This window comes from Crinia signifera, chromosome 6, assembly GCF_055691185.1.
Source record: "Crinia signifera chromosome 6, ASM5569118v1, whole genome shotgun sequence".
In the NCBI taxonomy this organism is placed as follows: domain Eukaryota; kingdom Metazoa; phylum Chordata; class Amphibia; order Anura; family Myobatrachidae; genus Crinia; species Crinia signifera.
In genome coordinates, this window is record NC_139222.1 from 178,089,078 (window position 1) to 178,102,814 (window position 13,737).

General features: G+C 47.7%; 1 protein-coding gene across 2 annotated transcripts in view; it reads left to right on the forward strand.

Moving 5' to 3' along the window:
- Nucleotides 1-12,182: 12,182 nt before the first annotated feature.
- The window catches only part of RHBDL3 (rhomboid like 3), a 90,661-nt gene continuing 89,106 nt past the window's right edge, over nt 12,183-13,737 (forward strand). For both annotated transcript variants that reach the window (XM_083148254.1, XM_083148255.1), the window contains exon 1: nt 12,183-12,556. In XM_083148254.1, the coding sequence (XP_083004380.1) occupies nt 12,440-12,556 (117 nt within the window). In that variant the 5' untranslated portion in view covers nt 12,183-12,439. The remainder of the gene's footprint in view (nt 12,557-13,737) is intronic.

Sequence of the window (13,737 nt, forward strand, 5' to 3'; positions counted from 1 at the left end):
ACCCTCACCCCACCGCGAGTGGGACAGTCCCCCCAAAAAATGGTAATGTCCCCTGAAAATAGAGACAGTTGGGCGGTATGTAAACCCAATATCATTAACAATGCACTCATTGTTAACTACACCTCCATCGTCCTGCATGTGCAGACCAGGGAGGTCCTCGTTAACGAGGACCACGCCCCTTCCCACCGGCATGCACTTGCCGATGCCGGCACCCCACCACAGCCAATATCGGCGGGGATCTTCTAGTATGTATGGGGCTCTAGTGCACATTCTCTTACCATGTTAATTGTGAAACAGCCAGTAGGTGGCAGCATAGACCTGCATTCTTTGATCAGTGACTGTGGGAGGAATTACAGAGAAACGTTCAAATTCTGATGCCTTTATTCTACATAGATAGCCGGGTTATTTTTATTATTATATTTTTATTTATAAGGCGCCACAAGTGGTACGCAGCACCGTACATATAGAACACATTAGAACAGTACAGGGTACACAGAATTAAACACAACACAATTAAAACACAATTCTTAGTGCACAATACAGCTGAGATACAGTATAGGGAAGTGAATGAGAATAGATGCAGGTATAGATTGTAGGTGAGTAAGGGGCCCATTTATCAAGTAAGATTTGCGGCTAAATCCCAGAAAATACCCGTTTTCGGGGGTTAACCGCAAATATTAAGTATCACTAAAATGTATTAAAGGGGGACCACAGCAGGAATCTCTGATCCCTGCTGCGATCCCCCCTGCAGTGCCGCTGGCCGCACCCCCCATAGGTTTCTAGGTATCAACATTGGGCAGCCCGGCTTTGCACCCCTGGGCTACCGCCATTCTGATATGGCGATAGCCCATTGTAGCCTACGGCTACATATCGCACTGACCGAGCGGCAGTTAGGTCAGCGAGGTCGCATGGGGGTCAGCACGTAACCGCGCCTGCGCAGACCACCCGGCTTCCGGCTCCGGGCATCGCAGGGACAGGCTCCTTTCAGGGCCCTGTCCCTGCGTACAGCAGGTAATACATTCCGGTGATATGATTGCATTTTACAATGCGATCCTGGGCGGTAATATTCCGCCCAGATCGCATTGTTAATTCCGATCTTGGTAAATGTTCCCCTAAGAGAACTGTAATTTAAATGCAAGAAGAGTGCTGTGAGGGAAGAGGGCCCTGCTCTTATGCAGGGTACACACCAGGACGACCCGCTCACGATGCACATCGTGAGCGGGTCGTCAGTGTCTCGTCCGACCCGCTCACGGTGACGCGGGGGGGGGGGGGGGGCACGACCCGCTCACGATGTGCACCGTGAGCGGGTCCGATCCGATGGCGACCCGCACCCGGCTGTATGGTCGTCATTCAGATCCTACCTGCAGCAGGTAGGATCTCAATAACAACCGACCGACCCGCGGGACCGCGCATCGGATCGGTATCGGTCCACACCAGGACAGAAAAGGGCCCAATCACCACACAATCTACATCCAATTGGTCGGAATTGGATCTAGATTGAGGGGATCGGGCCCTAGTCGTCCTGGTGTGTACCCAGCATAAGTAGCTTACAGTCTAGTCTAGAGGGAGGGGGAGACAGACAGGTGACATGAGGTGCAGGTAAGGAGACCTGAGGCAAGAAGTGAGCATGGCAGGGATGGTCAGGACATGAGGCAGCAGGTAGAGAGAATGGGCAAATATAGTAGAGCAGTGGCGTAACAATAGGCCCGCAGACCCCGCGGTCGGGGCGCTGTGTAAGTGCAGGCGCCGGGGGTCTGCGGGGCTATTGTAATGCCGCTGTGCTGTGGCCGGGACCCGCAGATTTCCCCGTCTGCGCAGCGATCCCGGCTCCCCTCCTGCCCTGGCTTCTGCAGTGCTGACATGAAAATGGACCATCATAAAATTTCCGCCTTCATACAGCAGACAGTTCTCTAAAACTGTCTGCTGTATGGGGGCGGACATTTTTTGATGGTCCATTTTCATACAAGCAGAAGCCACAGGACAGAAGGGGAGCTGGGATAACAGACAAAATCTCAATGCAGTCCCTAGCAGAAGAGTTCGCTGACAGAATAGTCTTCATTGCATAACTACAGTATGCCTTTCCTCTGATTCTGTAAAGAGGAGTACACTAATGAACAATTTCATTATTTATAATAAAGGGATATTAGCTACTTTGCAGTGTTTGCCAAATTATGGTCTCCAACAAATATGGCCCAGGAATATCTGTGGAAGCAGGGGCGTAACTAACTATTTAGCGCCCCCCGCCGCACCTAACCTGCCCCCCCCTTCTTACCCGCGGTCTGCGTCTCGCCCGGCTCTCTGTCGGGACCTTCCTGACGTCACGGTCCCGGACGGCTCCTGCTGCTACAATGAAAACGGACTCTTAAAAAATGGCTGCCCCCCATACTGCAGACAGAAAACTGTCTGCAGTATGGGGGCAGCCATTTTCTAATTGTCAGTTTTCATTGCAGCAGGAGCCGGCCGGGACCGTGACGTCAGGAAGGTCCCGACAGAGAGCCAGGCGAGACGCAGACCGCGGGTAACTATAGCCCCGCAGCCCCCCCGGCGGCGCCCCCAATTTCTCTGCCCCCCCCGCCACCGCGGGGGCTGCGGAGCTATAGTTACGCCACTGTGTGGAAGTATCTAACCCTTGTATTTGTATTATTTATTTACAAATATCAGCAAGCCTGATAAATTAACATTTATTTATACAATTCTAATACCCCTTTCACATCGCACTATTAAAACGGTATATTAACGTTTTTTTTTCCATTTTAAAACATTTAAGGCTGCAATGTGAAAGTGCCAGAGTTGATTTACCGGTTAAAGTTAACCGGTATTTCAACACGGTTAAAAAGCAGAGTCCTACACGTTTTAAAGCCGTTTTTTTTTGGCAGTTTGAACAGCTCTATTTCAATAGCTTGAACAACGTGTCCCTTGGGGGTTAAACGGGTTGAATGTTTGAATGGTATTACATGATTTTTAAAACTGTTTTCACCTGCAATGTGAAAGGTCTCAAGGCTCAGACCCGTTTTAAAGTCCCATTTAAGAATACCGTGTCATTACCCATTTCTGCAATGTGAAAGCAGTATTATTAACCTGACTTCGTAAAGTCTTCTGCCTTTCATATTGCTTTTGCTAAAACACGGGTTCAATTTGTTAACTGATGTTAAAAATAGACTTAACACCAGATAATTAACTCAGCCTAGGTGATTGGAATTGCAAAACAGTGTGAACTGCAGAAGTAGCATATGATCTCCGTGAGGCAGGTAAGTGTGCATACCTCACTGCTGCTGTCCATTTGTACACAAATTCCCATCTGTAAATACTTTACCTTGGGTCTTATGTATAAATTTGTGTATTATGATGTATGTTATGCTGTTTATAGCACTGTTATCTAATATGTCTATTTCTGAAAGGCTGCTAACAACTGTGTAACAGAGAGGCAGTGCACCCCGTGCAGGCTCCGCCCCATGAGTGCATGATGTCACACAGAGTGGGTCTTACCGCCAGCACCGGGAAGAGCAGCACTGCCCATTCTGCCATGAGGATACAGACTGCAGGGAACCTGACCAGAGTGTCCAAAGCCCAGTCAGAATGGCATTGTAGCATCGATCCTTGCTTAAGGATGGTGGTCCAGGGATATTACTAGGCAGAAGCAAGTGCCATGGAGTAAAGACAGTGTTGCCCCAAGAGCCCTACCAGTGTCATAACTACAAATTTTGCGCCCTTCTGCCCCCCCCCCCCCCCCAAAAAAAAAAAAAAATCTGCCCCATAGTACCTGTCAGGGGATCCCCCACTCAAGCCGCATTCCCTGCGCCGGGCGCTGTTCACACCTGCCCCTTCATACTATTGTTAATGACCCTCTCAAAATGGCTGCTGCTTCCTTTACCATCCCCAAAGTACATAATGATAAAACTATACAGGATGGAAATCGGGGCGATATGGAGGATGGTAACAGTAAAAGGCTTTTTTGGGGGAGGGGGTGCACAATAATGCTGTGACTAGGAACTGCCTGAACCCTAAATCCACCTCTGCCTTCAGCAGATAGGGCTGTAATTAGGGGTGTGGTGTAGCAACATTCCCGTAGACCCCGCTGTGGCTTGGAGGCAATGGGTGGCTTGTGAAAGCTGGGGGTATGGTGGGGACAACTGTTCTGGGCTGTCACGCCACTGTCAGTGCAGCAGAGAGGAGCCGCCAGCACTGTGGGAGTGATGTCCCTCTAAAAATGACCGTCGCCTCAGAGGAGAACCTTACTCCTCTGAGGCGACAGTCATTTTTAGAGGGACATCACTCCCACAGTGCTGGCGGCTCCTCTCTGCTGCACTGACAGTGGCGTGACAGCCCAGAACAGTTGTCCCCACCATACCCCCAGCTTTCACAAGCCACCCATTGCCTCCAAGCCACAGCGGGGTCTACGGGAATGTTGCTACACCACACCCCTAATTACAGCCCTATCTGCTGAAGGCAGAGGTGGATTTAGGGTTCAGGCAGTTCCTAGTCACAGCATTATTGTACACCCCCTCCCCCAAAAAAGCCTTTTACTGTTACCATCCTCCATATCGCCCCGATTTCCATCCTGTATAGCCTTATCATTATGTACTGTAGCTCTCTCCTTCCCAGTTCTCTCCATACCTCACTCATAGTTGCCTACCCTTCTGCATTCTGCAGGAGACTCCCTGAAATAGCAGCAATCTCCCTCATTAGTCTAGCAATCTCCCTCATTTCACCTAGCGCACATTACACTGTTACATTTTTTGGGGAAAAAAAGGAATGAGAGAGATACATTTACATTGAATCATCAGCACCATTTCCCAGCACTTTAGAAAGTATAGTAGCTCTAACTAATTACTTTGGGGCTCATCTACATTTGGATATAAGTCACGTTAAAGGATTGCTCTGAGATGTAGCAGTACACACCCACGCTTCTAGGTGCCATGTTCACAATCTCTTTTCACAATCTCTCCATATATGGAACTAGACACGCCCTCAATGGGGCACTTTGCAAAATTCTATTAGCAACTATAATCTCCCTGAAACTAGTTTTCAAAAGTAGGCAAGTATGCCTCGCTACTCCCCTTCTACAGCTCCCACTCCTCCCCCTCACATTTTACTCAACCCCGAGCTCACTAGCCCATCACACCTTCTCATACCTAGCAACTTTTATGGTTATGGTAGCGGGACATGTCACACCATAGGTGCGTCTGTGGTACCCCCACACAGTTATTCAGAGATTGAAAGGGTTAGTGTTCACATCAGGGGTTAACTCTCTGGCAGCCTCTTACAGGTGGACAGCACAAGACTGCAATGTGCTGTCAAGGAGGGCTTTAGGACCCAGCATTGCCTGCAGGGGCAAGGGCACTGGAAGGAGAGTGTGCTGGGACAGGAAGTCTGTGAGAGGAGGAAGCATGCTGCTGCTCTGAGGAGCTGGGAAGAGAGTAACAGGCAGTGCTGAAAGCTGTATTTGGAGCAAGTCTTGGACCCTGAGCTGTGGAAAGTTGCAACAAAGGATGCAAGAGGTGTGAGTCAAGTCCCAGAGACTGAATTGCAGCATCAGGTACAGAAACTGGGAGAAGCAGAGGCTTGTGTGGGGCACCAAAGGGGAGCAATGAGACTTCTCTTACAACTGCAGCCCTGTATAAGACAGTATATAGCTTCAGCAGAAAGTGCCTATCCAGGCAAGCACATACCCATCTTTATTGCAGCTGCATACAAAACCCCAGCAGTGAGAGGTCACCATGCTACCACAGTAACTAACACAGACTACAGTGTTACTTAATAGAAGCCAGCAGGCCTCAGAGTGATGAGTCATGGACTGTATGACATTGTGCTATACTGGCATCACCCATAGACACTTGTTTGCTACATGACTTTGGCTTCATCTATTTGCTGGAACCCATGACTGTCCTGTCCAGTTTATCAGCACCTAAAAGGAACTATAATACTGTCCCTGTTACACCCCTGTGGCTGGATCCCGTATTGCAGGAGCCATTTATTGTTATAGACAGCAGTTCTCCAAGCCGTTTGCAAAGGATTCTTTTATGTTTAAAATGCACCTACATAATCAATTGGGCCCCAACGTAATCGTACGATGAAGACTTAGGGACACTGTTCCTGGATGCAGAAATACGGGGCTTAACACCAATTCATACTGTGCACAGTTAAATGTTATTCTATATTTGATCATATATTGTGTTTTAGAGTATTGTTCATATGATAATAGTTTTCACATAAAATGCAAAGTCATTTTTGAATATTTACAGTATTAGCAAAGAATTGAATTGGTTCCTATTATAGTGAACAGCTTGCTTGTAGCATCCAACAACCAGTATTCACCAAATTGCAATTGTCTATAATAAATCTGTTCTCTGCGGAGGAAACTGTTTAACATATCCCTTGTCTCACCTGATCTTCCTTACCTCTCTGAAGAGTGGAGAGAATCTGAACCAGGCCCGGAAACCCAGGTAATGAGGTAAAGCCACACAGTTGCCACTTCATATCACTCGTGGGTGTCACACTTGGCGTCACTACGAACAGGATTCAGAGTCCAAAGTGAGGAGATTGAAAACTCAAGGGTGGATGTCGACAGATCAACCAGCATCAGTAGAGCCATCGGGCAGCAAAGCAGGAACGGCAAACCCAGCAATGGCGCAAATGAACCCAATTACACTAATTTATCACTTCGGGGCACCATGGCTCCCAATGTACAGCGGAGATGTTCATTGCAATGAAGGGACCTCTTTTACCAAATTCAAAACCGGTATGAACTCAATGTTTCTTATGTTTCCCTTGAGCAACCAACAGCAAGTACAGATATTAATAGGACAATTAAAAGGATTGGCACTGCGGGAAGTTACGTCATGGCCATTGAAAGAGAAGCAAAACGTGGACCAAGTACTGACAAAATTGGCCATCACATTTGAGATTCAGAAGTTATTGGAACTAAAAATGAAATTCTACGCTTGTAAGCAAAGACCGGGAGAATCCCTTCGCGAATATGCCCTAACTCTACAAGAAGCCTTGCATGCAATACAGGCCATAGATGCAGAAGAGGTCAAGAATACAGATGAAGCATTAGTAACCCAGCTCATTGAAGGGGCTAATGGAGAAGGGACCCGGACCCATTTGCGAATGCTGAGGATGCAACTCCCAAAACAAACCTTTCGTGACTTCAAAGAAGCAGCAATCAAGGTGATAGGCACTGTCACAGATCGGGACATGGACTCTCTGTACATGCCAAAACTTCATAACTATACACATCCACTTGGAGATAATCACTCAAACCCTAATCCAACGCTAAAGGGGAAGGTCACCATATTGCAGAGTGTGCAGATGCCATCCACAGATCCTCTACAGATACTTGAAAGGCAGCTGGAAGATTTGATGGTGTGGATGGCTAAGATGAGAAAAGAGATGTGCAACATATCAAAGTCCAAAATACCTAGTCATAGGAAACAAAGGTGCAGAACAAGAAGGAGGAAAATGCCTAGTGACCGGTGGGAGCCACCTCAATGCCAAGCCTCGGGGAGAAAAGGAGGAGTAGTTCCATGTCCTGAAGAATGGCAGGCTTGCTATGGCAGACAATGCCATATAGGTGTAGATGAGTTATCTGCCATATTAGAGAATGATCCTCCAGTCCGCACAAAGAAAATCTGTGGAAAAGTTGTCTGGTTTCACATGCAACGTGGATATGGATTCATCAATTGTGTTGACACAAAGCAGGATATTTTTGTTCATTACACAGCTATCCAGAAGAACAACCCAAGAAAATATTATCAAAGCCTCAAGACTGGGGAGAATGTAGAATTTGATGTCATTGAAGGAGAAAAAGGTCTCCAGGCAAAAAATGTCACTGGTCCTGGTGGTGTTCCAGTTCAAGGCAGCAGATATGCAGCAAAAAGAAAGTGTTATTGGAGCTACCCACGTCGCAGAGGTCCTACGCATCACTACAGTCAAAAATACCAATCCCAGAAAGATAATATGTATCTGAAAGAGGCAGAAAATGTGTCAGGATACAATAATTGGAGACCATATGGATGCAGTCAACAGTATTCTCATGCCCAATCACAAAATGAGCTAATTCAAAGTACGGCCAATCCAGAAGAACCAAGTAGATATATGCAACAGAACCTGCAAGACACTGTCAGACCACAACTTCCTCAAGAGCTACCATCTGAATGCGGAACTTTGACAACTCCTATCCTTGCATGAGGACATGCAACCTTTAAGTGGGGTAGGATGTGGTACCCCCACACAGTTATTCAGAGATTGAAAGGGTTAGTGTTCACATCAGGGGTTAACTCTCTGGCAGCCTCTTACAGGTGGACAGCACAAGACTGCAATGTGCTGTCAAGGAGGGCTTTAGGACCCAGCATTGCCTGCAGGGGCAAGGGCACTGGAAGGAGAGTGTGCTGGGACAGGAAGTCTGTGAGAGGAGGAAGCATGCTGCTGCTCTGAGGAGCTGGGAAGAGAGTAACAGGCAGTGCTGAAAGCTGTATTTGGAGCAAGTCTTGGACCCTGAGCTGTGGAAAGTTGCAACAAAGGATGCAAGAGGTGTGAGTCAAGTCCCAGAGACTGAATTGCAGCATCAGGTACAGAAACTGGGAGAAGCAGAGGCTTGTGTGGGGCACCAAAGGGGAGCAATGAGACTTCTCTTACAACTGCAGCCCTGTATAAGACAGTATATAGCTTCAGCAGAAAGTGCCTATCCAGGCAAGCACATACCCATCTTTATTGCAGCTGCATACAGAACCCCAGCAGTGAGAGGTCACCATGCTACCACAGTAACTAACACAGACTACAGTGTTACTTAATAGAAGCCAGCAGGCCTCAGAGTGATGAGTCATGGACTGTATGACATTGTGCTATACTGGCATCACCCATAGACACTTGTTTGCTACATGACTTTGGCTTCATCTATTTGCTGGAACCCATGACTGTCCTGTCCAGTTTATCAGCACCTAAAAGGAACTATAATACTGTCCCTGTTACACCCCTGTGGCTGGATCCCGTATTGCAGGAGCCATTTATTGTTATAGACAGCAGTTCTCCAAGCCGTTTGCAAAGGATTCTTTTATGTTTAAAATGCACCTACATAATCAATTGGGCCCCAACGTAATCGTACGATGAAGACTTAGGGACACTGTTCCTGGATGCAGAAATACGGGGCTTAACACCAATTCATACTGTGCACAGTTAAATGTTATTCTATATTTGATCATATATTGTGTTTTAGAGTATTGTTCATATGATAATAGTTTTCACATAAAATGCAAAGTCATTTTTGAATATTTACAGTATTAGCAAAGAATTGAATTGGTTCCTATTATAGTGAACAGCTTGCTTGTAGCATCCAACAACCAGTATTCACCAAATTGCAATTGTCTATAATAAATCTGTTCTCTGCGGAGGAAACTGTTTAACATATCCCTTGTCTCACCTGATCTTCCTTACCTCTCTGAAGAGTGGAGAGAATCTGAACCAGGCCCGGAAACCCAGGTAATGAGGTAAAGCCACACAGTTGCCACTTCATATCACTCGTGGGTGTCACACGTCCGCTCAATTGAAGGTGCAGGGCTACATGTAAAAGGGTGGGCACAGGTGACGAGAGCCCATTTTTCATCATTTTTGTATGCGACCCAGCACTGCCTCAGCTGGGCAGCCCCCGGCTCTCCTCTCTGCACTGATAGATGCCATGTGCATGCACACGGCATCTATCCAGTGATCACATCTGCTCTGCAAAGAAAAGCAGTGATGATCACCTGCACCCCCCAACTGTCCCCACACCCGCGGGACACTGTGACCTGTGGGGGGGACAGCGGGACAGTCCCACTGTAATCAGAACAGTTGGGAGGTATGACTTACTGCCCATATCACAATTCACCCTCACCCCTAACTACTCTCCTACTACTGACATTGCCATACCACAGCTTACTGTCCCACCACACCTCAGTGCTTCCCCCCTCCCCCCCCCCCATCACACTGCACAGGGAGGGTTATGGACCACGTGTCAGTGTGATACGGGCCTACTGCATGGTGAGCGCAGCGAACTCACAAGGGGGGGGGGGGCGATCTATGCACCCCCCCCCCCTTGTCGGCATTGCGGCGGTCGGGATTCCAACCGCCGGCATTTCATACTGATCCCCTCAGGAGGTGTACTCATGCAGTGTTGGAAACGTCTCAGGTCAGCAGATGACCACTAATGGTTGACAGTGACTAGGTCAGCACCTAAAAATGGTTGCCTAAAGGTCGACACACGCTTATGGTTGATAGTCAAAAGGTCGACATGAGGTTTTTATGATTTTTTTCCCATACTTTACTATCCAAGTGGGCCTAGAGTGGGAATATAATAGTGTGCCAAAGCATAGCAAACCATGGGAGGGAACACGGTACATACAGTTGTGCTCATGAGTTTACATACCCTAGCAGAATTTGTGATTTTCTGTCCATTTGTCAGAGAATATGAATGATAACTCACAAACTTTTCTTTCCCTCATGGTTAGTGGTTGGGTGAAGCCATTTATTGTCAAACAACTGTGTTTACTCTTTTTAAATCATAATGACAACAGAAACTACCCAAATGACCCTGATCAAAAGCTTACATACCCCAGTTCTTAATACCGCGTTTTGATCCCTTTCCCACCCCATCAGTGGCCCCACCCCCCCCTGCCTCATTGAACTGGCTGCTTTCTCCCCAGAGGTGGCAGCCAGTAAGTAGGCAACCCTGAATAACTTTCTCCTCTTAAAAAAAAATCTCTTTCTGAGAATAAGAGGAGGTATAAGCAGCCACATCCATTAAATGTTTGCATACCTCCCAACAGTCCCGATTTTATCGGGACAGTCCCGATTGTCAGGGCCTGTCCCGATGTCCCACCCGCGGGCGGCAGTGTCCCGCGGTGTGGGGGGGCTGTTGGGAGTCCCCCTGTCTGCTGCTAAGCAGCGGGGAATAAACGCTGTGCGCATGCGCACAGCGTCTATTCCAGCAGCCAGGGGGCTGGGGGCATGGCTAGAGGCTCACAGAGCCTCTGGGTCATGCCCCCATAGCGGCAAAATGGGGGCGTGGCCTCGCGGGGAGCCGTGATTATAGGCCACGCCCCAAATTAGGCCACGCCCCCGAAAATTTGGGCGCGCCTCCGGCGCGCAGCAGCAGCATCCCGCCGGGAGAGGTACCAAAGTTGGGAGGTATGTGTTTGGAGGGTTGTCTGTTTTGATGAGGGGTGGGGATCTTATTAGTCTATCTGTAGCAGATACAGACACAGATTCCTACATCCTGCAGCGCTGAGGTAAATTCTAAAAGCAGGGGGCGGGCTTAGCTTTATATACAGCAGGTGCATGTGACCAAAGTGCATGTGCATGACCTGCCGTGCACGTGCACTGTCTGTGCACACTAGTCACACACACGCAGCTAAGCTACCTGCTCCCCTGGCTGTGGGAAGGTAAGTGAAAGTTTTTCTTTCACTATATGTCCCAGCATATGTTGGGAGGCTTGCACCCTAACCCATTAGCTGTTGCTAGGTGGCAAGCCAAACAAAGAGGAGGGGCAGGAGTGTAAAGGGAGATAAGGTCAGAGATGTAAATGGGAGAGGAGTGGGTGAGGGCTTTGTATGGGAGTATGAGAAGTTTGGATTCTGAAAGGGAAGCCCATAAAGGGCTTGTAGGAAATAAGATGTGAATGTAGTGAGTTTTGTGAGGAAGATGACCCGGATTGCAGCATCTTTGAATTGGAACAAGAACAACTGAAACAAGAGCAGCTGAGGTTCAATGGGCATGAGGTGTGTGTTTTATTCTAATACACAGGTCTACTCAGCGGTCATTCACTGCTCTCCTAAATAGGAAATTGTAGCTCTCTCAAAGTGATATCGCCGTCATTACCATAATTTACAGTAATTACATTAATGATATTAGAAATGGTAAAATGGACTTGTATTCATAATTTGCACTGAACAAGCTTATTTAGTAATTGTCAGTGTAATATAAAAATGTGGTATATCTCAGTCATGCTTCAATCTGGCTCAGTCATTAGAGTTGTTAGCTAAAGTAATTAGAAAACATACAGATTACCCTGATAACATATAGAGCAGTGTGTGCTGTGAGGCGATTCTCAATGAATTTATCTTATTCTGGGAGGGTTTATATTTATTTCCCCCCCACACTTGTATGTAATTTGCAATTCTCCAGGCTGCCTGGGAGGGAGTGTACTCTGAGCTGCTGGATTCTGTGGAGGAGACATGATGTCAGTGTGGTCGTGGGACTCGTATCATTCAGCCTGGCAGATCTGCAAGGGCACACACAGCAGTGTATGTCTGAGAGGTGCAGATGGAGGCATCTCCTCTCCCAGCAGACGCATGCTGTGCTCTCTCTTCTGTTCACACGGATCACTGGATCATCCGGGCATGAGGGCGACACATTTACCAGCTGCTGAAACTTTACCAGGGATAAAAGTTGTCTTGTGATTGAAAGAATGGGGGAGCAAAAGGAGAGGGGTCCGAGCTGTTCCCCTGCAGTGGCCGATGGCTCTCAGGCAGAGCAGATTGAAGTCCTGGAATCTGTGGACGTCTTCCCTATGGCTACTGAAGATGTAAATATCATTTTGTTTCCTCTAATCGGATATATAGTTATTTAAAGCTGAACAGGTGGGGTGGGAATTACCTAGTTTTATCCCATGGGTAACTCCCCCTCCCCACTATGGTGGCATTGCCGTCACGTTTAGCTTGTTATGTGTCACTCTTTTTTTCAGGGAACTTTTTGCAAATCTGTCACACCATAACTCTGGGACCTTGGCTATCATTTGTGTACTGAGGGTGCCACAGTCAGGGTTTCTAAGTGAATGTGCTCTGTAATAGGCTCCTATGCATTGTGCCTGCCACCCAGAGTTACAACGTAAGAGGCTCCTGTGCATGCTGCTTGTCCCCAGAGTTACAATGTAATAGGCTCCTATGCATTGTGCCTGCCACCCAGAGTTACAATGTAAGAGGCTTCTGTGCATGCTGCTTGTCCCCAGAGTTACACTGTTAGAGGCTCCTATGCATTGTGCCTGCCATCCAGAGTTACAATGTAAGAGGCTCCTGTGCATGCTGATTGTCCCCAGAGTTACACTGTAACAGGCTCCTATGCATTGTGCCTGCCACCCAGAGTTACAATGTAAGAGGCTCCTGTGCATGCTGCTTGTCCCCAGAGTTAAACTGTAACAGGCTTCTATGCATTGTGCCTGCCACCCAGAGTTACAATGTAAGAGGCTCCTGTGCATGCTGCATGTCTACAGAGTTACACTGAAAGAGGCTGCTGTGCGTGCTGCATTGCATGTCTCCATAGTTACTCTGTAAGATGCTGCTGTGCATTCTGCATGTCCCCAAAGTTACACTGTAAGAAGCTCTTGTGCATGCTGCATGTATCCAGAGGTACAATGTAAGAGGCTCATGTGCATGCTGCATGTCCCCAGAGTTACACTGTGAGAGGCTCCTATGCATTGTGCCTGCCGCCCAGAGATACAATGTAAGAGGCTCATGTGCATGCTGCATGTCCCCAGAGTTACACTGTGAGAGGCTCCTATGCATTGTGCCTGCCGCCCAGAGATACAATGTAAGAGGCTCATGTGCATGCTGAATGTCCCCAGAGTTACACTGTGAGAGGCTCCTATGCATTGTGCCTGCCGCCCAGAGATACAATGTAAGAGGCTCATGTGCATGCTGAATGTCCCCAGAGTTACTCATACACGGTACAATTATTGTATACAGTATCGCATCTCATCTCATCTCGGTT